The sequence below is a fragment of the Triturus cristatus genome, chromosome 6 (assembly GCF_964204655.1).
Source record: "Triturus cristatus chromosome 6, aTriCri1.1, whole genome shotgun sequence".
NCBI classification, from domain to species: domain Eukaryota; kingdom Metazoa; phylum Chordata; class Amphibia; order Caudata; family Salamandridae; genus Triturus; species Triturus cristatus.
In genome coordinates, this window is record NC_140589.1 from 973103357 (window position 1) to 973124559 (window position 21203).

Consider the following 21203-nt stretch of genomic DNA (forward strand, 5'->3'; position numbering starts at 1 on the left):
CGATGCGCCTGAAACCCTCAACTTGTTTGGGACGGGTATGCTCAGACGTGAGTCCCGTGCTCTCCATGCCACTGGAATCAAGCTATCCTGGCTGAAGAGTGGTGAAACCCCGAAACCGGTCCTAGGATGCTTGTTTCCAGTCCAGGGAGGACCTGGCCTGGCAGTTCGGGCTGGACTGTTCCCATAGGGCACAGGGTCAAGACTGATTTGCATATGGCTGGGTCCAAACTGGAATGGCATGGTGAGCAAAAAACACAATGGATTTAGTCCCAGATCTCTGTACTGGGGTGAATGTATGACATTGTTCTGCATTCTGTTCATCAATAGTTCTTTTGCAAGAGTAGCACCAATGCTGGAGACAGCGATAGAGCAAGCTGGTAGGAGGCCCCACAATAAGGTCTGATATGCGGTGAAAGTGTTGTGTGTGCTAGGGCCCTCACTCACCGCTCAGCTCCTCCACAGTCGTCATTAGCCAGGCCCTTGGTAACCCAGCACAGCTAACAGGGATGATAAAGGGGGAAGCCCACATATCTCTCCAGAGGAAGGGTGGCTAGGTAGTGTCCTCTGGCTGTCACGTCCTTTGGGAATCCCAGGATCCCTGTCAGGTGCAACCTTGAGCCCCAGGGATCTGCAGTCTGCAAGCGGAAGGAGAAGGAGGCCACGGCTGTGACAGTAGGCCCCAGTGCATCATGCAGAGGCAGCGGCCTGAGGCAGCAGGAGCAAAACTCAAAAAAAGGTAAACATGGTGCAGGCCAGAAAGACCTCCATGTGGCCGTGCAGTTCAGGTCCGGGTTTAAGTGCCATTATCCCCCATGAGGGGTTGGCAGATCTGACAATGGAGAGTGAGAACGAGACCCAACTCTCAGCTGCATTTTAGATGGTGACCTGCAGTGAGGAAAATAGTTGGATTGCAGGGTTATTCTCACGGAGCACTAAGCCCGAGCAGCCTCCATCTTGGTCATCATAGCCTTGCCCTTTTCAGGTCTACCTCTTTGTGGCTCATCTCCTGTGCCAGCAAACTTTCCTTTTCCACTAGAGCCAGACACTTTTCCTCCTTTACTCTCTCAGCTTCTGCCATGTTTCTGCTCCAGGGCTCTCCCCACTTCTGCTTTTTCTCCACCTCGGCCCTGGCTGTGGCTGCTTTCTCCATTTTCTTTTTTTTAAATATCTTTATTGGTCTTTTTCATATTATTTCATTCTCTTACAATACATGGCAAAGCAAAATGTGAAGAATACAGTATATATCCGCATGTAACGTCATCATAACAACAGTATAATAGAATAGCTGTTCCTATTACAGCAGCACGGCTTCACATGCATATTCTCACATCGGCTTACCGCTAATATGGCTGCTTTCTCCATGGCAAGCTTTTTCTGCTCCATGGTTATTGTGGCCAGTTGCAGCCTCAGCTCTCTCTCAGCTTTCCTGACCTCTATCTCCTCGGGGGTCAGGCTGTTGGAGGTCATCCTAATCCTGGCATGGAACCTCATTCCTGTGCGCCCTCCTTACTCCTCTGTGACAATCATCAGGAAATTCCCTTCCTCCTCCTCTCTTCAATCTTCCTTTTCTGCAACATTATCCTCCAGTCCTAGGTATGCAGACTGCAGTGGCGTAACGAAACTTGAGGGGGCCCCCCTGCAAAGCACATGGAGGGGGCTCCCCCACCCCCGGTGGCCTGGCCCACCACTTACCACTTTGCCCCAAATCTGGTATATTTTGATTTGAAACCTCCAACATATAAGGAAATGCCTCTATATTCTCTTGCTCAAAGTTCTAATGAGAAAGTGGAAAACACTTAACATATAAGCTACCCCATATGAGCCAGGACTGTTAAGAGGCAACTCAACTGGTGCAACCAATGCCGGCAAGAGAGTGTAGTGCTGCCTGAGTGTGCTACTGCGCGGATGGGGCCCCTGGAGGCTGAAACACGGCGGACGTGGATTGTAATGCACTATGTGGTGACATGCTTGGAAAAATCTTAATAACTATACTGTTGACAAAAATTCAATCCAGGCACAAGTTTGTACTAGGGTGATGAAAAGCGAAAAGATTCACTGCATTGGTAAACCTGCTGAGATGTTGCGGCCTCTCACTAGATGTAAAGAGCAAAGCAGTTTAGGTGCTCATGTTGTACGCAAGCCAATAGGAAAGCCTCTCTTTGGGTTCAGGCATTGCAAGTGGCACACCTAGGAGTATGTTTTCCCAGTTCCCTAAGAAATCTCTGAGTGCAAGTACTGTATGGAGTAAACTGATTTAAACTGGTAACATACTGGACTAATCATGATAAAAGTATTCCAGAGATTCAGTCAGGAGAAGGAGACACCACAGGGATGAAATGGTTATTCATCCTTCAGGGATTCTAGTAGGGAATACTACTACAGTGGGTATTATGAAACTGTAATGCTTGAACTCATACATCCTCACAAACGTATAAGGAAAGAAATCAACCCTACTATTAAGCAAGCTATCAGTCATGAGGGGTGGACATAGTGATAAGTCGGAAAATTTATAGAATATCAGACCTCTAATCTCAGTTTGGACAGTGTGTTTGTTAGCGAACAAATACTTTTTGTATATGAAAAGCAGTATATTTTAGTGCATTCCTAATTGCTGTGTCAAGTGAGTTGTGGATACAAATTTCATTGAAGTGTTAGTAGTTAGGGTGTGTAAAACAGTAATACACCCACCTGTACTGGATTCTCCAGGTAATTAGTAATCATTGTGCACAGTGTGTTTTTGTTCTAAATAGCTCAAGTCACTCATTCTCCTTAAAATGAGAAAGTGAGACCTCCTCTCCTGCTTGCAAAGCTTTTCTCCATATGACAGGCCCTGAGTGCATTCTCAGACACTGCATGCTCAGCATTTAAAAGGAGGAATATAGAGCTGTGGCACCACTGATGCTACTTGCTACACTCAAGCTGTGGCACCACTGATGCTACTTGCTACACTCAAGCTGTGGCACCACTGATGCTACTTGCTACACTCATACCAGTCTCTGCCTTCCGAAAGTTCCCTCTACATGTTATCAATGCTAGTTTTACCAGCATGTATGTCACAGCCTCATCCCCATTACAGTGACCAACCACTACATTGACAGAACATATTAACAATAAAAATTACATCAACTTTCCATTACGTCAATAGGTTTTCTATACTAGCTTCAGTCCTAACAATGAAGGCTCTACAGCCAAGTCCAAATAAGAGCCTGTCAAGGTAAAAGTCCTAGTTGATGCGTGTGGTAAGTACAAAGGGAGAACGCCAACATGACAATGCGATATTGGGGTCAATGTAATAGGGTTCAAGTAATTGAAGTACATATGTTTTTGCGTTCAGGGTCATGGTCAGCCATTGTGACAGCACCCTGCTACTCTCATGCTGCCATATCCTGTCTCTTGTTCTCTTTAGCATCGTACATTGCTATGTAGCACTTCAAACTTCATTAAACAAACATATACCAGAAGAGCTCACTGCCTGATTTCCTCTCCCTTCACTGGACAAGAACAGCCTTAGAGCTTCTATATTGCCAGTTTTACATTCCTATGTGTCACATTGTCTCATGTCGACTTGTTCACACTATCCTCAGGAATGGGTGCTTATGTATAGCAGTTTAATGCCAGAAATACTTGCAAGCACAAACCAATGTCGGACAACCAATAACTGTACCTCCCACAATGTTCCATGAATTGAGATTCGGTGCACTCTCACCCCAATACTAAGTAGAGACATATCAATAAAAACTACAAGGACAGGTGATCCATCAACACAAAGTCCAAAGTCCACAGACTTATGAAATCTTCTTTATTTTAATTTCCTTCATTCCATAAACTCAGCACAGTCAATGTTTTTTCGTTCAGAGAAACTGAACTTCTTCCGGGCTTAATTCATGTATTATCTGAATAAATGACATTGTAGTAACATCTGTGTATCTCAGAACCCTCACGATTCTATACTCCATGGATTGGAATGGATGTAATAATTCTCAAATTTTAGGGCAGTATCAGGTACCTCAAGTTGACACCAGAATCTGAGTTAACAGCCAGAGATGCAGTGTCATTTCTCACGAAAGTAATGGCAAAATAATGGTCATCCATTCCAATACGGTGAGTATAGAATTCTGAGACACCCAGATGTTACTACAATGTCATTTAATCAGATAATACATTAATTAAGCCCTGAGGATGTTCGTTTTCTTAGGCAGAAATATACAGTCATTTGGTTCCTTCTTCTTTAGAAGCACCAGACTGTTTTGGGCCTCTCCGTCAATCATGGATGCCACTGATACTACGAGGCTGCTGCGGGGCCTATATTATGTTTTAATCCCGGCCTATTGATACATGTGGTTGACATGTCCAGTATGCTGCCCACCCCACCCTCTGAGACTCCTCGCTCCTCCGACAGACTCACCCGAGGCCTAGCCTGGCCTGCAACTTCAGTGGCAGGCGCGAGCGGGAGGCACTGCAGAAGACAGGTCTAGCAATAGTTAAGTTATAGTCGGCAGCCGCAAGGTCCCTCTCGGCGGTCTCGGGGATGCCTCACCTCATGCATACTTTTAAATGCGCGATGCGCATGACACCAGCCCCACCTTAAGGGTGAAGAGCTGGCGCAGACGTGGTGACAACTGCGCGCCACGCACCATTTAACTTAAAAAGAGACTGCGGCGAGATGCAACGACGGCGAGCGTAACGTAAGTTACGTAACCTATGACATCCAAGCAAGACTGAGGTGTTGTGCTTTATGCTTTCTGGCTGCGTAGGGGGCCCCTGGAGCGTGGCCACCCCCCCCCCCCCGCAATGCTGGGGCTGCAGGGGCCTGTGTTACGCTCCTGGCAGACTGTAATAGACGGACCTCTTCCCAGGCTCTGAGGTCTATCTAGTACTCCAGTTCTTGCAGCCTTTTGCTAACTTTAGTCCCCTCTCCGTATGCAACATCTTCAGCTCTGCCACAGTGAAGCTTTCAGTGTAGTTGAGACCCCCCTCCATTCCTGTAAAAATCACAGGTGCAAAATAAGAAAAGAGGCGTGAAAGTTATGAGAAAAAGATAAAAAAATGTCCAATTAAAAACAGAAGGATTTTAAAAACTCAAAATCGATTTTGATGTCAGATCATGCAAGGTAGTTTTGGTTTTTACACATATAACTCAGTGGCTCTGCACAAACACAAGTACTGAATCCCACCACTGCCATGAATGTAAGAAACTGGAGTATTATTTGAGGGGAAATGTGAAGAAAGTGGTTTATTATATGATGTGGTTATGCAACCTCACTGTGTAATAAAGTAACAAATCCTAGTCTAGTGAGATTTGTTTGAAAACTCTTACCTCAACCCTTGGTGGCGGTGGCTCTGAGGAGTCAAGCTTGATCAAAGGAACAAGTGTAAAGCATTAGGAGGTACCAAAACTGTCGAATAAGTAATACAAAGAAAAACAAACAACCATTTATAAACATAGGCTTTCTTTTTATCTTTAAATAGACACCTCAATGACAAAAATCCACCAGAGGGATATGAATTTTTAAAGAAACAATAAATTACAGATTTTCACTTAGTACAATGAATAATTGTAATATACAGTGACTCATGGTTTTAGTTTAGCCATGACAAGCAACTTGAAAACAGCTATAAAGGCACTCTTGTGGTATCCAACTTCAGTCAGGAGCCAGCCACTGAGACCAATAAGGTCGAGCAGAAACAGTTACCTTCCAGTCAAAGCAGGCTCTATGGGTGAACCGCCATCTATTTCAACGGAGAGGTCTTGATATAAGCGATATAGGATTCTGAAAATGCTTGAGGGTGCTAAGCCGGTGACGTGGCATCCTGGGTCCAACCCTCGGTCGGCAAACACAGTGGGGCAACTTTCGCCACTGGGGTCAATGTCCCTCACAGACTGTGTGAAGTCCACCCAAAAAACAGTTGTCGCTGGTCTACTGGTCTCCAGCTGCAGCAAATTTAGCTTTCCCTTTAATTGGCAGTAACTTCCTTGCTGGTTGATCAAACTACACTCTGATGACTCTTTTGGGTGAGGAAACTTGTGTGAAACCTTTGAGGGTTGGGACTTATCTCCCAGGCAACACTTCAGTGGTCACTGGTGATCAGACGTTCTTGGCTACCAACTCACTAAGGCAGGCTTTATCAGATTTGTGGCCCTGTAGCTGTAACTGAAAGTCGACCAACCGACTCCTGGAGTCACTTCTTCTGTCTGAGGCTCAGGGATGACATTTCCTTGAGGAGGGCACAACAGGCACAGTCCACTCTTTACTAGCCCAAAGACGCAGCTGGTGCAGTCCAGTCTTTGGTGCAGCCTCTCTTTGCTGGGTCCAAGGAACAGCAGGTCAATCCTTCTTCGGTCCTCTCTTCAGTTCAGATGTGATCCGAGGTCTGATGGCCAGAGGTGCCACTTTTATGCACAGTTCTTGCTCTGGTGGGTGGCGACTACTAGCCAATGAAACACCAGGTTCCTGCATTCCTAATGATGACTTCCTGTGAAGGGTGACCATCTAGCTAGCCTACAGTGCACATTTCTGTCCACTCTCAAAATGGCAGAGCCCTTCTCTTGGCGTGTGGAGATCCCTAGCTCATCTTAGAGGTGTGGCTACCTGCTGCAAAAACAAAACAGCAGCAACTCTCATGTGTGGCTACCATTTGACCTTCAAAGGCGGTTTCTACTTTGAAGCTAAACTAAAAGTAAATAATCTCTTCACAAGATTTCACAATAAAAAAATTAGTCTGATTAAAATAAAATATCAGCACACTTGAAAACAAAGCCAGACAACTTAGTAAAAACCCAAATACGACCATAACAGTATAAAACTGTGGAAAGAAACATTAACAGAGGTAAATGTAAAGTTCCATGTAACAGAGATGTGACTCCAGTGAGCGGTATCTCACCCGATTCATTACAGAGACAGTAGGTAGAGACCGGGATGATCTCAAATATACGGATGCATAAAAGAAATTGCCCATGGCGCATATTTGCATCCTCTGGGGTGAACAACACTGGAGAATATCCAATAAAGTGACATAGTTTGTGACAAACAGATGTTGTAGGCACATAAAAATGTACTCACGTTATTCGCCTCAGAAAGGTTAGTCCAGATAGGGTGTAAATATACCCATATCTGGCTACAGATCAAACAAACAGCGAGACATGGTGCACTCCAGCATAGTAGAACGAGGAATGCAGCAAGTACAGCACCGTAACCAAGGTGAAAATAAAACCAACACCAGCAGAAGTTGCATCTCTGACTGCGAGCGGCGAGAAAATTATAAACAGGCATCCAAAATGGTGGCACGCAGGGATGAAGAGAGCCGGATGGCTCATGGCGGGAGCGTGCTCCCATAACACTGAGGAGCAGTGAGACGTCACAGGAGAGCTTGAAAGCATCATGGAGGCGTCACATGACACCAGCAATAACAGTAAGGTGTGCGTGTCGCAGCAATTCCATTGGTCTCACAGCCCGCAGCCCATTCAAATGCCACACATTCCAACACTCATCCTGGTTGAGCAGCAGGGAAGATGTAAGTGAAAGAAAGGAGAGGCGACAATCAAGTCACAACAGTTATCTCTGCCAATTAAGGAAGAAACTAAGAGTGCCTGGGATGAGTGCTTGGTGGCAGCTTTGACTGGTAATGAATTACAAGGCAGGCATTTCAAATGAAGAATGGAAAAGTGAATTGGAACATGATGTGGTTTTGGGAAAAGTGATTGAATGTGCTAGTAAAGGGAGGCCAGAGAAAATAATTTTGGACAGGGATTCACTGCTATTTTGGGAAGTGAGGAATTAACTTTTTTTTAGAACAAGTTCTTGATGAGGAGAGGACATCTGGTGCTACCTAGTACTCTACACAATACAATTGTGGCTTTGTGCCATAAAGGGCGTTTCTAAATGGTAAAAACATTGACAAAGAGGTTGAGGGTGTTGGAGGAGAATGTCAGAGGCCTAACAATTGCCCCCACAGCCCCCATGGTGAGGGTGCCCCCTGAGCTCCAGGGGGCACCCTCCAGCACTGTACATGGGCAGGCCTGAGAGCTCATGACTGGGTCTGGTGTGTAGGGGTCCCCTCCATGTGCTTTGCAGGAGGGCCCCCTCATGTTTCTTTACACCACAATATGTATCGATTCAGATAAGTCACAGATCGCTTTTAGACCACCTTCACACCCTACATATTCACCACACATAGGGGATCATAATAGATGTATTTGGACCACTGTAAAGTAAAGAAGGTATTGTAAAATTTGCTACTTCAATCATTGACCATTTTCCTATATGGCTGGCAGTGAAGGTGGTAAGTAAAGCAGATACCAATGCAGTAGTGTATTTTTGGAAGAACATTTTTAAAGGGAAGGCCTTCCCAAGATAATAATCAGCAATATTATCAGAAGTGTCTCTAGAGTTCATTATGAGAAATGGTATTAAACAAGGAACAACAGCAGTTTACCATCTCGAGGCCAATGGCAATGTGGGATGCTTTGATAGAGAAATAAAAGGTAGCAGTAAATTGGCAAATAGTAACAATTTGCATTGGGAAAGTAAAATCAAATAGATATTATGGGCGTACAAAATCACGCCTTGTGATACTACTGGTCATATTCTCTTTACTTTAATTAGTGGTTGGACACCCCTGGCTAAGGACAATATGGGGAGGATGATCAAAGCTAGTAAAGTTGATTGGCTGCCTGAAGAAGTGAAGACTAAGATAGGGGTAACACAAGCATGTCATACAATCAAGTATGATGAATCACATGGTGTGAAGGAAGTGGAACTCTGAATGCAGTACATTCTTAAGGTCTAGAAAGGGAGATTTAAAAAAGAAACAAAAGGGTTAAAGTAATTTTTCAGCTCCTTTGCCTTCAGAAAAAATAGTATGTAATCTAGTGTGGTTTATCTAACACAGTCAGTTATGATAAGTTGAAAGATGCTGTGTATGTAACAGATAACGAAAGAAAGAAAATGTGATTGAAACATCTGCTACCTCATCAGATGTACACACTCCCATTTTATCTAAGGGTGTCAATACATCTGATGGCAGTTCAGCTTTTTCCAAAGGCACTACTTCAGTCACATGTAACGCTACAATCAGTGGCATAACCACAAGTAGTAGTCATAGGGGAAGGTTGGGTAAGATAATTTTTTTAAACCCAAATGCCTTGAAGATTTTGTTTTTGATTAAGGTTGTGTAATATTGAATTTCTTTTATGGTAATTGACCTCTCCTTCGTTTTCATTATTGTTAAGGGGGAAGAAGTGTAAGGTAGAGTGTGCTTGTAGCACTACAAGTGCACATCTATTCCATTTCAGGCTCTCCTTTATATTGGAATGCCAGGGCAGAGTAGCAGTTGGACCTCCTGGCCGGTGGTTGTGCTACGTGCTGCTGCGGCTTCAGCAGGTGAATATATGCTTGGAAATACTACCATTGTGTCTTGTCCTGGACTTAACAGATAACACCTGTATAAGGAAGAGGTGTGGCGCAGCGGCCAGGACGACTGATTCCGGAACCATGGGCTCATGGTTCGACTACCCGGCACCGGCGGCAGATCAGCCCAGCACCATGTGACTCTGGGCAATAGCTCGCTTAATCTTCCCGACAGTCCCCAGCACCTTGATACCCTTGGGTAATTGTTTGTGCTTTACAAACACTTGACATTTACATTTAACAACAGGCTATTGACACTGCAGAACACAGAAGGATTCCTTCAAACAAGGCTATGCAAACTACTATAGTCACGAAATCTCCAATATAACATGTGTTGTGTCAGACCATGAGGGACAAGTTAGATATCCCTTGTAACATTCTCCACCACATGACTCAAAGTCTTCAGGTGAACTGCTGCTCAGCCGTAAACTGAAAATGTGTCTTCTACGAGCCATATCTAGACAGTGCCTTGACCTTTAGGAACTGAGGCATGACAGTTATAACAGAACAAAAAAGGATTATGAAGAAGGTGAATACAAGCAAAAACCTTTAATACTTGGTCATGCACGCCAAGCATTAGCAAGATCTAGGTGTTCTCACAAGGATGGTCCATGTTTTAACAACTTAAGGAATAAGGCAGTGGTGGAGAGATTAACATTGAGATGGATATGAGGAACACAGTCACATTGGAATTGGAGATTAAGAGAAAGAACATCTAACTAAAGTAATGCACTTGAATCAAAGCTGTCATTTCTTTTACAAGATGAGTCTCCTACACCAGCAAATACAAGAAAAAGGAAAAAGAGCAACTCAAGGAAGAGGTAAAGCGAGACTAGAAGAGGAAAAAGAGAAAAGAGGAAGATTTAAAAAAAAACAACCATGGAAGAAAGCAAGGGAAAAATGAGCAATCAATCATGGTGAATTATCAGATAACATATTGAGAGAAACAGAAACAAACATACTACAAAAAGGATCAAACTTTGTCCAATGGTCCATTTCGATTACACAAACACAGTGAATGATCTCTAGAAATTCACAAGAAGCTAGCAAAAATATTTGCATTGAAGGAAACAATTGCAAGGACACCAGCTTTGAGAAGGCAATTGGAAAAACAACTATAACTTACAAGTGGAGGACCATTCAACATTACAGGCACCAAGAGATCTGTAAAATAACAACATCTCTAATCCAGAATGTGAAGTATCACAAACACTGATGGAAGAAGGTTGAAGGGGAAGTTCTGTTATTGTACTGAACTTAGGGCTGAGAATAAGGATGATACCTTTGGGCCCACACACGCTGCACACGTAACACGCTGGGATCGTGAAGAAGCAGGACTGATGGCTGCCGAGCCACAATTATTTACCGCTGTTCACCACTGAGACTGAGGCTGCCCATTTAATCTCACATTTCATGATTTGTTTATGCGGGGGTAATGCTCAGTTGACCCTGGCAGTGTTTTAGCTGTACCCCCCACCCTGTCACTGGGCTCAGTCCTCTCATGGAGGTGTGAGGGCTCGGGTGTGCGAAGGGCGGTCAAGGCAGGGTGTAGAAGCCACTGGTTGCATCCTTCCGGCATACAGTTTGGAAAGTGGCAGTCCCTTGTGCAGCTCTCTTCAGCCCTCTTCTGACTCCTGACTCCAGACCGGTTCCTGGCATATTTTTTGTCTGTCCTAAGCTTGAGGACTAACATGTTCAATGCGTCTAATTAACAACCCTGTGGTCACCGACCGAGACTGACCTGCCGAAACCATCACATCATAACGCCATCTGTGCTATTTTGCCACCGGTCTGGTGCCTGGACTGGGTGTGAACTTCAGTTCTACAATTCTTTAGGCGTTTTCAACTTTTCTCTGGACTGTAACAGTTTGTACCAGTCACAGCCCAAGCCACCAGGCACTAGCCGCAACCTGTGCAGATGCAAATATAGTTACAGCTGCAGCCTCTGTCAGCCACTCTCAGCTGCTCTTAGCTCTCGGCTCCTGCCACCCTCTACAATCTGCCATCTGAGGCCTACGGACTACGGATTGCCTTCATTGGTCATCTGTGTGGGTGGAGGCGGCAGCTGCAAGATCAGTGAGAGGTAAGTGGACATTGCTGCTTTATTCTGTGTCATGTGCTGTGTGATACTGTTGACTTTATGGGCTTAATGTACTTGCCAAGCCCTGCTGGTCAGTCATGTTCTTCTGCACATGAGTGTTGGATAGGTTCATTAGCATCGGTCCTGCTCCTGGTGCACAATTTTGTTCTTTGGCCTTCACCCTGGTTTTTATCTTGTGTCCTAGTCATCCCCTAGCTCTGTTATAAGTTACAGATTCATCGGGGATAAGTTGTGGTAAGTCGTGGCTTTGGGCGCTGCCACCCGGTTGCGGCGGCGTGGCTGGGCCACCACCCTTCAATCCAGTCTGTGAGGGTCTATATTGAGCGTTTGTTAAGGTTAATAAAAATTGAGGTGCCACGGTGGAACCTCTAGTAAATACCCTATCGTAACACCACAATGGAAAAAAGGAAAGCTGAGGAAGGGGCGTCACTATTCTCAATAGCTAAAAAGAAGCCTCTGCCATCGCTGCTGGGAACTGTGCATTGGACCGCATTGAAGATCTCATCACTGAGTGTGTGGCTGTTGCAAATCCTCCTCTACCATCAAGTGGCATGTCACCCCTAGCCGTGACCTCTAAGCACATTCCTAAAATGTTTCACAAAGCCAAGAGGGGAAAGGGATCATCATCAGAGGAAATGCAATTTGATCCAGTAGTGCTATGTGAGCCTGTAACTCCTTTGGCAGATGACAATGAAACAGTAATTGTGTGCCGAAATCGGTTCTCGATTCTTTGTCCTGATGTTGCTATAAATGAAGGGTCCTGAAGTGATGCTTTTAAAATTCCCACCCAGGAATATTACCTTATGCTTCGTTGTTTGATGGGCGTCATATGGGAAGTAAGGGATCATATGGCCTCTCTCACGAGGGTAGTGACGAGTTTTGAGGAGAAGGAAACTAAGAAGAATAGTGTCATTGTCCCTGGTAAATCTGTGCAAGACAGGTTGGATACAAGCATAACTAATAATCAGGAAGTCCCCCGTGTCAAGTCATATTCTAAGCTGCTGTCTAAGGAAACTGCCGCTACATTCCACACTCTATCTCACCTTTCAATCCAAGGTTTAGCTTTCACCATGGGGAAGCTCAGTATGATCCCAGGGGGGTTGATTCTACCAGGAGGGTGCTAGGAGTTGGTACAGGATGGGGGCAAAGGTCCCAGACCCCTTGGCACCCCCCACTGACAACTCTGAACTGCCCCGTCATGGGGCGGGGTGGTGAGTAATTAATGTTATATATCCAACCAACAGGGGAATTCGCAGTCACAAATTTTTCTCACATCAGTTCCCAGTTTGCCCCTTGGTGTCAAAGAGGATCACGAGTCACGTAAAAATAAGGTTATACACTGGTTCCGGGATGTTCACCATTCTCATTCTGTGGGTATTGAAAGATTGTCCAGTCCCCAAGGAGAAAATTAGAGTTATGGTTTACTTCTCCCACAGGCGCATTGTGGATGGTCTTATGGCAAATGCAATAGATGCTAAAACTATTTCCCAAGCTAAAACTAAAATTGTTATAAAGTACCAGAACCAGGAAATGGGTTCCAGCTGTGCTGCAGGAGATCTACCCCAAGCCAAAGGGGATGTTATCTACAAGACAAATGGATATTTTCCTAGACTAGCTACACTTACTGCTGTTAATGATGGAGTAGACATGGTAGCCCCTCCTGTTCTCCTTTGTCAAAACAAAGCTCTCAACCATCCACAGCTAATGAGTCCGTTTATTATAGACAGGAAGATGCCAGTTAGTACCCATCTTACCTGTCTTGGGACAGATGGACACCCCCTCTTTTCTCATGAGTAGGCTGTTTCAGGCCTCCTTCCTCCGGATGTCAAGCCAGTCGTCGGTGATTTCACCTTGTCTACCCAGTTAAATTAACCTCCATTGAAGATTTTGTCTTGGAATGTAGCTGGAATCTCAAAACTGCTCCCTGATTTGGACTGGGGCAACTTTATTGATTCCAACGATATGTGTCTCTTTCAAGAGACTTGGTCATTGTCCCTCATCCATAAATCTGGGTTTACGTCTCCAAATGTAAATGCAACTCAGAGTGGAAGGGGTAAACTATCAGGAGGGTTGGGGATTTGGGTCAAAACATCCCTGTAATGACAAGTTAAGGAAATATGTATTGATTCACTAGATGTGATGGCAGTTGTGCCTACATTACCCTCAGGTATGGTTCTAAATATTTTTTATGTCTGTAACAGAGTAAGCCTGAGATCAGTCGAGTCAGTGGTTTCTGACTCTCTTACGGTTGGAATTTTGGAATGCACAGGGAGGAGCTTCCTTTTGGTGGCAGGAGATTTTAATTCAACATTTGAACCCCAGATTGATAATTATTCTAAACTGATGGCAGATGTGATAGCAGGGCAGGGGTTATTCCCCAGCGGGATTTGACACATGTCCCCAAAAGCTGGTCAGGTATTGGCCTTAACACTTAACTTTTATTTAAGAGCTGCAAATGGCAGTACACCATCTGACTGCCCAGCTAAAATAACATATAATAGTTCTGGGTATGAGAGCAGGATTGACTACTTTTTAGTAGAAGTGAGGTTATGGCCATCTTTAATAGATATGGAAGTGGTTTTTCTGATTCAGAATCGGGATTAGCACAAACTGAATTTCCGATTAGAACAATGTAAGAATGGGGACTGACACTTGGGACAATATATCAAAAAGCAAAGAAAGACTGCTGATTACCCATGAGAAAGACCACCGATCCACTGAGTCTAGGACAGTGTTATGTAGGGTAAACAAATATTACTCTATGTTAAAAAAAAACCTAGAAATTCATAAAAATCAAAGGTTTACTTGATGTAATAGTACGGTGTGACATTATAGTAAGGAATGGTAATATTATCTTACTTTGCATTAAAAAACCTTGGAAATTCACTGAAAAAACAAAGGTTAAAGGCATGTTACAGTTAGGTAAAAATGTCAATTAGAACATACCGTTTTACACAAGCAAAACCACTGATGTGAATCAAGTAAATATAACTCGTGCCCTAAAGTAACAAGAACTTGCGCCCTCGCCATGAAAACAAAGCCTGAATTATGTCATCAGTGATATCATCAGTGATGGCATCATTGATGTCATTTGAGATTTCATCAGTGCTGTTATAAATAATATCATAGAATATGTCATGAGTGATGTCATATGTGAAATCATAAGCAGTGCATGGCCGGGGAGCAAGTTATAGTTAGCGCTGCTAAGTATAACTGGTGAAATTCTGTGGTTTATTTAGTTTATGTTGTCATTGGCAACTTCACCTAACTATAACATTACATCAACCTTAGTTTTTTTCAGTGAATTACTAAGGTTTGACAAAATAACAGATCCTTTTGTCGCACTTAACTATAACGTTACTTTAACCTTTGTTTCTTCATTTAATATATATATATTCCCAGTGGAAGGCATCAGGCAAAACGCGTCGTTCGTGTTATTTTGATTTATTTGGTGCTTCGTGAAATATGTTGCAGTTCACACTCAAAAAAAGAAAAGAGGAAAAAGCAGAATGAAATAAAAATTGAATGATTACCACTGGTTTGCGAGATTTTGCAGTGCCGCTGCGTTGTGCCTTTCCTAAATAAATATATATATATATTTGCATATACTGTGTTAAGGGTAGGTGATTTAAATCTAGTCAAAGTAGCAAAAATGGATTTGAGGTAGAATGACTCCAGGTGTAACAGGCACAACAATATAATGACTACAGAGTTAAGAACAGCAAGGGACATTACAATACCTTTGTAGTATGTAATGGTAGTTATGATTTCCAAAATGGATCAGGATAGGGAAGTTAGAGCTTCAATATCCTGAAACCTGAAAAGGTCTGATTATGAGCAAGGTTAACAATTTCTTTGTGCACTTACTATGTTGACCTGCTTGTTCAGCTCTAGAAGACGCGAGTGAAGTGTGGCATTTTCTTTGGTCATCTGTGCACAGTCATCCATCATTTTGTTTCTCAACAACCGATCCTGTTCTGCCAAAAGCTCTTTCTCTCGGAGTTGTTGGTGAAGAAGACTTATTTCATTCCTGATCAGAAAATAGTTTTGAGGTACGGTAAATTCAGTTGAAGATAACAAACTATCTATTACTAATGTCTACAAGCCTCCCAGAAACTTCTTCTCTTTGATATTCTGAAAAAGGTTGGTGGTTGTGAGAATTTCCTGTTTCTAACTGGTTGTTTTATGGGCTCTTCGAAATTAATGCTGGAGCCCTGATCTTGTTGAAGACATACAGAAGGATGTATTGAGGCAAACGCTTGCGCCTAATGCTAGTAAACTTAGTGTTTCATGTAAAGATGACCGGGAGCAGAAGAAAGCTGAATGGGGGACTCTTCATATTGTAAGAATTACTTTCTGCAGCACAGGGGAAATCGATTTTCTGAAATTTACACTACTGTATGCATGGCCTCCAAATTCTAAATACTTGAACAGTATCAGATCTGTGCTAAAGGCCCCATTGCCACTCTGCCAAACACATTAATTACTGACTAGACAAAACGTACAGATGTTAATGGCATATCTAGGATTATGAGTCACTGTATCCTCTTAATTTCCTAGTTAGATTACATGGGTCGCATTTACTGACCCCATTTGAAGAACAGTAGGAGGAAAGTCTGGCCTAAAATGAGGAATTGCCAGACAAATTGGACCAATAATTATGGATTCCCCTAGCAATGCCTCACTTCAGCGTCCACCCCTATTGGACCAGATTGGACCCCATGGTCTCATTTCCTGGGCCACTTGTAATGAAGGCCTTTGGGAAACTAATGCAATCACACCATCATATCTAAATATGAAACAAAAAATACGCCCACTTAAATTGGAATGTGTTACCTGCAGAGTACATTTAATAGAAATAATTAAAGTTCAGACTGAGCCAACCATAATATTAGCAATTCATGTTAATATTGTCTTCCTGTATATTCTTCAAGCATAGCATTTTCTCTTTGAATTTATACAATACCACTTATTATACCGAATGAAAGTTAGAAAGGCATCCACTAATAATAAATATTATGTTAACATGAGTAGGGGAACCAGCAAAAGGCTCTACTGTAAAACTTCAAGGGGAGCAGTGTGAATTACAGCATGGAAGCAGACCCAAAGATGTTGCCCAGTTTGGGAAAATGAATGCTACAGCACATGAAAATCCACCAAAGTCCGAGATGGTAATACAAGTGAGATTCAATGTGTTATCACACTATCCTAGACTCCAAGAAGAACAGAATGCTAGTACTTAAAGCATACAATCATTTTACACACCCTGGCTTGAAGCAAACTCATAAGAATTCAACCTGTTGCTTAAGCATGAGGTAAATACAACTTCTAAATCATGAAAGTGGCTAGAGGCCTAAGTATAACTCATAGGCGCTGGAAAGAGGAGTGTGCAGGATGCTACAGCCCCCCTGCCCCCCCCGATCAAAAAAATAATCATGCTGGAGTTGAGAAGGTGTATGATCAATACAGATGCCTTTACATTTTTGTATCTTGTCACATATGCTGTGTGTTTAAAAACAGAGGTCAAATGTCTGGTTATGCCACTGACAAAAGGCTGCATGTTCTTTTAACTTGAAGATTAATTTAGATTTTTCTTACCCCGGCTGCAAAGTGAGAGGATTTTGTACAGTGAACTATATGGCAATCTTACTGGGGTACAGGCAATGTAAATGGAAAGGCTATAGGATTCCATTTTTTCCTAACGCACTACAAAATTTAAATACCTTTAAAAGAACTGTACAAATGTTACAAAATATATCAGCAGTTAGGAAAGCACAAATTAAGCACTTTTGTTTGTAATTCTGAAGAGTCATGGAAACAGAGATTTTAATAGGGTCAAAACATATCAAAACACTTTACTTAGTTACGTGCAATTCATAAATATTCGCTGAAACCCGATTGCCACACAATATTTTGTATGTGCTATTCAATTTTATCAGTAAAACTGTATGACTGTCAATCTAGCAGCCATTTCACTAGAAAATGTGCTGACTGTATGCTTTAGTAATGTATTTGCAACAGTGTCCCCACAAATGCACCAACAGATACATACCACGCCCTTACCACTCTCCTGCTGAATGGGCACAACTCATTTGCTACACTTGTTTTTTGTGTGATGCTCGGATTTTTTTCTAATCTCTATGACTTTAGTGATGTAACACTGATAGCAACACCCCAAATCTGAAAATTGTTCTAGCACTATAACAAGACACCAACGTAAGACACCTTCAGGAAAGTAGGAATAGAGAGCCAGACATACGAAGAATACACTTCCCGTCTGCGGTTAGTAGATATTTGCGAAGGTAGATATTCTTAAATTGTGAGTCTCAAACAGGGCCGGACTGGGAACTGAAACCGGCCCTGGCAAACTGCTCGGCCGGCCCCCCTGGGGTGAGGGGGGGGGGGTGCAGCCGAGCAGTTTGCGAGGGCCGGTTTCGGCAGATTTTGTTACAGGTGGCTGCTATTGCCGACCCCCGGTAAGAAAACGGCCCCCAGGGGCCCAAAACCAGCCCCAACCCTAGTGGCCTACCGGGGAAACGCCCGGTGCCCGCTACGGCCAGTCCGGCCCTGGTCTCAAACAGACCTAACATAAAACCTAGAGATTTACTAATAGGTCCCTCTCAGCCACCTGTTCACTCTGTCCTGGCCTTTTTCCCCTTCCACTCCCCTTCCTTCATGTTCCTCTCTTCTTTCACTATCCAGTTTTCCTGCATTGCTTTTCAGCAGCCTGCACTGCCACAGGTGATTCCAAGATGATGGCCAGTGTGAAGTGGTTCACTGCACTCGATTCACTGATGACAGTGGCTGTGGGTTCTTCCTTTTTCCCAAATGCCTTTCACGAAGTCTGAAAAGGCTCCAAAAGCAAGGTCATGTGCACCTGAGGAGATGCAGAAACCCAGCAAGCTCTGCATTATCACAACAATGGGTATCAAACCCCCTTTTTGATGCCCTTAATAGACTGCTGATTATTTCGGTTATGGATTATTTTTGATCTATGTGAAGGGGCAGGCACTGGATGTGGATCTAGCAATCAGATGCCGCAGACACCAACAGAACAGCTCATAGGAGGAGAAAATCCTGATTCCTGAAGCATTACAAGATCTGCCTTGCCATTGCCATTATGGTATGGAAACCTATAGGAGGCACAGATGCCAGTAGCACTACCGCCCAGAACGAAGACAGACAATGGTGTCAAGTAGCCTTTCTTTATGTACCTCACCTTCTGGCAATCCAGCAGCGAGATCTCTAAAGCATACTGGGACCGGTTTTCCTGGAGCTGACTGATGGAACTACAATCCCTAGTGTTCAATGTGAAATGGTGAGCCAGTCCTAGACTGTCAAGAGGTGAGGCTACAGATGTGCACCCAAAGAGCGCAGCAGTGAAATCTCGGCCATCTTAATGTGACAAGACCCTCATTGAAGTGACTGTGGACATGTATGTATACACATCACCAAGTACCTTGGAATTTGTACTTTTCCTTCTCTCCCCCCCCCACTCTTTCTCTTTCTCAGTGTTCTTGTTCTAGTGCCACGTCACCTGTGGGTGTATGCCACGCTTTATAGATAAATCAAGAAAAGCACCTCTAGCTCTCGTCAATGCAGTGACCTTGGTCTGCATAGAGATAGCAGAGTGAATTAGCCTGTTACAGCAGAGAATAAAAGAGGAGTCTGTCACACTGATTCTCTATATCGCCCCATCTATGTGGACAGGGAGTCAAGTGGCAGATGTGACACAATCTGCGACCACATGAGTACGTCTGACATAGACAAAAAGGGGTATACAGATAGCGTTTGCAAGGCAAGCCAATATTTGCAAGGATGTGAAACCCACAACAAACAGGGTTAGGACCTTGAACAAACCCTTCTGAATGAGCAATAGAAACAATTAGGTGTCATTCAGATACTTGGAAGGAGGTTGGGGCAAGAGCAGTAATGATGCTGCAGTGCTAGGGGTCTACCACAGGCAGCACATATGCGGAAATCTGGCCCTTCAAGAGTTTAGCACAGCAGTGCCGGGCACAGATAGCATAGAAACACCAAGGCTTCAGAGGGATTGAGTCTACCTCGGAAATCAGAATCCAGCTATCTGTAGGTTTTGGCAAAGGTAACCTCCATGTTCAGCAGAAACTCTGTGTCCGTAAAGGTAGATCTGGCATCCTCCAGTGCCAACATTGCCGGAGCATTTGTGCAGGTGACGAAGATACTTGGAGAACTGCTGCAGGTACGGCCATGAGAAATGCACTGCCAGTAAGCAATGACAGCAACATATACATTCAGAAGAATCAAGGAACTCTGGAAGCAGAAGATGCAATCAAGAATAATCTAGGGCATGTATTGAAATAATTGTTGCAAGGGAGTAGAGGCCAAAGACACGGGGAGGAGGTGGTTTGGCGTTTATTGTGGTGTTGTACAAGCATCTCATTCATGTTTGTTCACTGCATATTCAACCGTGTTGCTAGTAGAATGTCCCTGTCAGCATTACTCTGAAAGTGGGACTTCATTACTGAACACTTGTCCTCCCGCAGATCTTTGGTATGGATTAAAGCAAACATTTCACAACGGCAGGATAAATACTGTGGCCCTGATTACAATTTAAGTGCAATAGAGTGTGGTATTTACCACCCCGGAAAGAAGTGTTTACCATTTGTGGTAAATGCCTCCTATTCTGAGATTATAACTTGGAAATGGAGCATAATATGAGGAATTGGTATTTAACATACCAAATTCTCCATTTTATTTGCTGTTTTTACAGGTTCTTTTTCTACCCAATAGATTTGGCCAACTTTGAGCTGCTGGATACTATTACTAGTGCCACTGGAATTATGCAGCAGGGGAGCACCAAATTGTGTGTCAGGGTTGACTAAATTATGAGGCAAGAAATGACAAATAATGCGGCATAATGCAACACCTTTATTGATAGTAGTACTTCATCGTTTTATAATTATTACTCATGGTAATACGGTCTTTGCAAATATTTCACTTTATTACTACCAGTTTAACAACCAAATACAAAAATAAGCAACTGAAACATGACCAGTCAACCTTTGTGAATGGACTTCCACTGCACGCCAGCATAGGTTTTTAGCAACTTTTGATCCATTTGAGCTAGAATCAAAATTAACGGCAAATCCAAACGTAGGCAACCACAGAATCACATAAATCCAGTTGCCCTGGCTGTTAGGAAAAAACTGAGGGGTGTGTGATAATTATCATACAATGTGCAAACAAACGTTAATACAGGGACTAGAATTTAACCCTGAACATGTAATCAGGCCTATGTAATTCAAGTCATCTAATGAGTTCATGTGTTCTTACATTACACCTAGTATTCCTCAATAATGATGGTTTGTCACTGCCGTCCTGCAAGGCCAGTCCTTGCCCTCAACACAACCTGCCCATCTCAATCATCAATCTGAACCACTCCGTGCACCGTGCCTCCACTCCAATCTACCGTGCCTCCACTCCAATCCACTCCAATCTACTAGGATTTCCAGTATGAACAGTGCCTGCCAATGAGTCGTGAAGTATCTGTGTTGTTGTGCTGTGGTAGGTGTACTCAGATAAAGTCTGAGGATCCAATCACAGATGGCATTGGCACTGTCGCCTGCATGTACAGAAAAGGATGTTAAAGTGGTGTAGCACTGCCCGTGTATGGTTGTAGCCATATTAGTATGTCGTGGCAAGTGCGTTGCCAA

The 21203-nt window shown here is 43.5% G+C and overlaps 1 protein-coding gene across 1 annotated transcript in view; it reads right to left on the bottom strand.

Annotated features, from left to right (window-relative positions):
- The window catches only part of LOC146820871 (uncharacterized), a 589956-nt gene that overhangs the window by 290017 nt on the left and 278736 nt on the right, over positions 1–21203 (bottom strand). The window contains exon 7 of the mRNA XM_085611692.1: positions 15376–15538. Coding sequence (XP_085467818.1) covers positions 15376–15538 — 163 coding nt within the window. The remainder of the gene's footprint in view (positions 1–15375; positions 15539–21203) is intronic.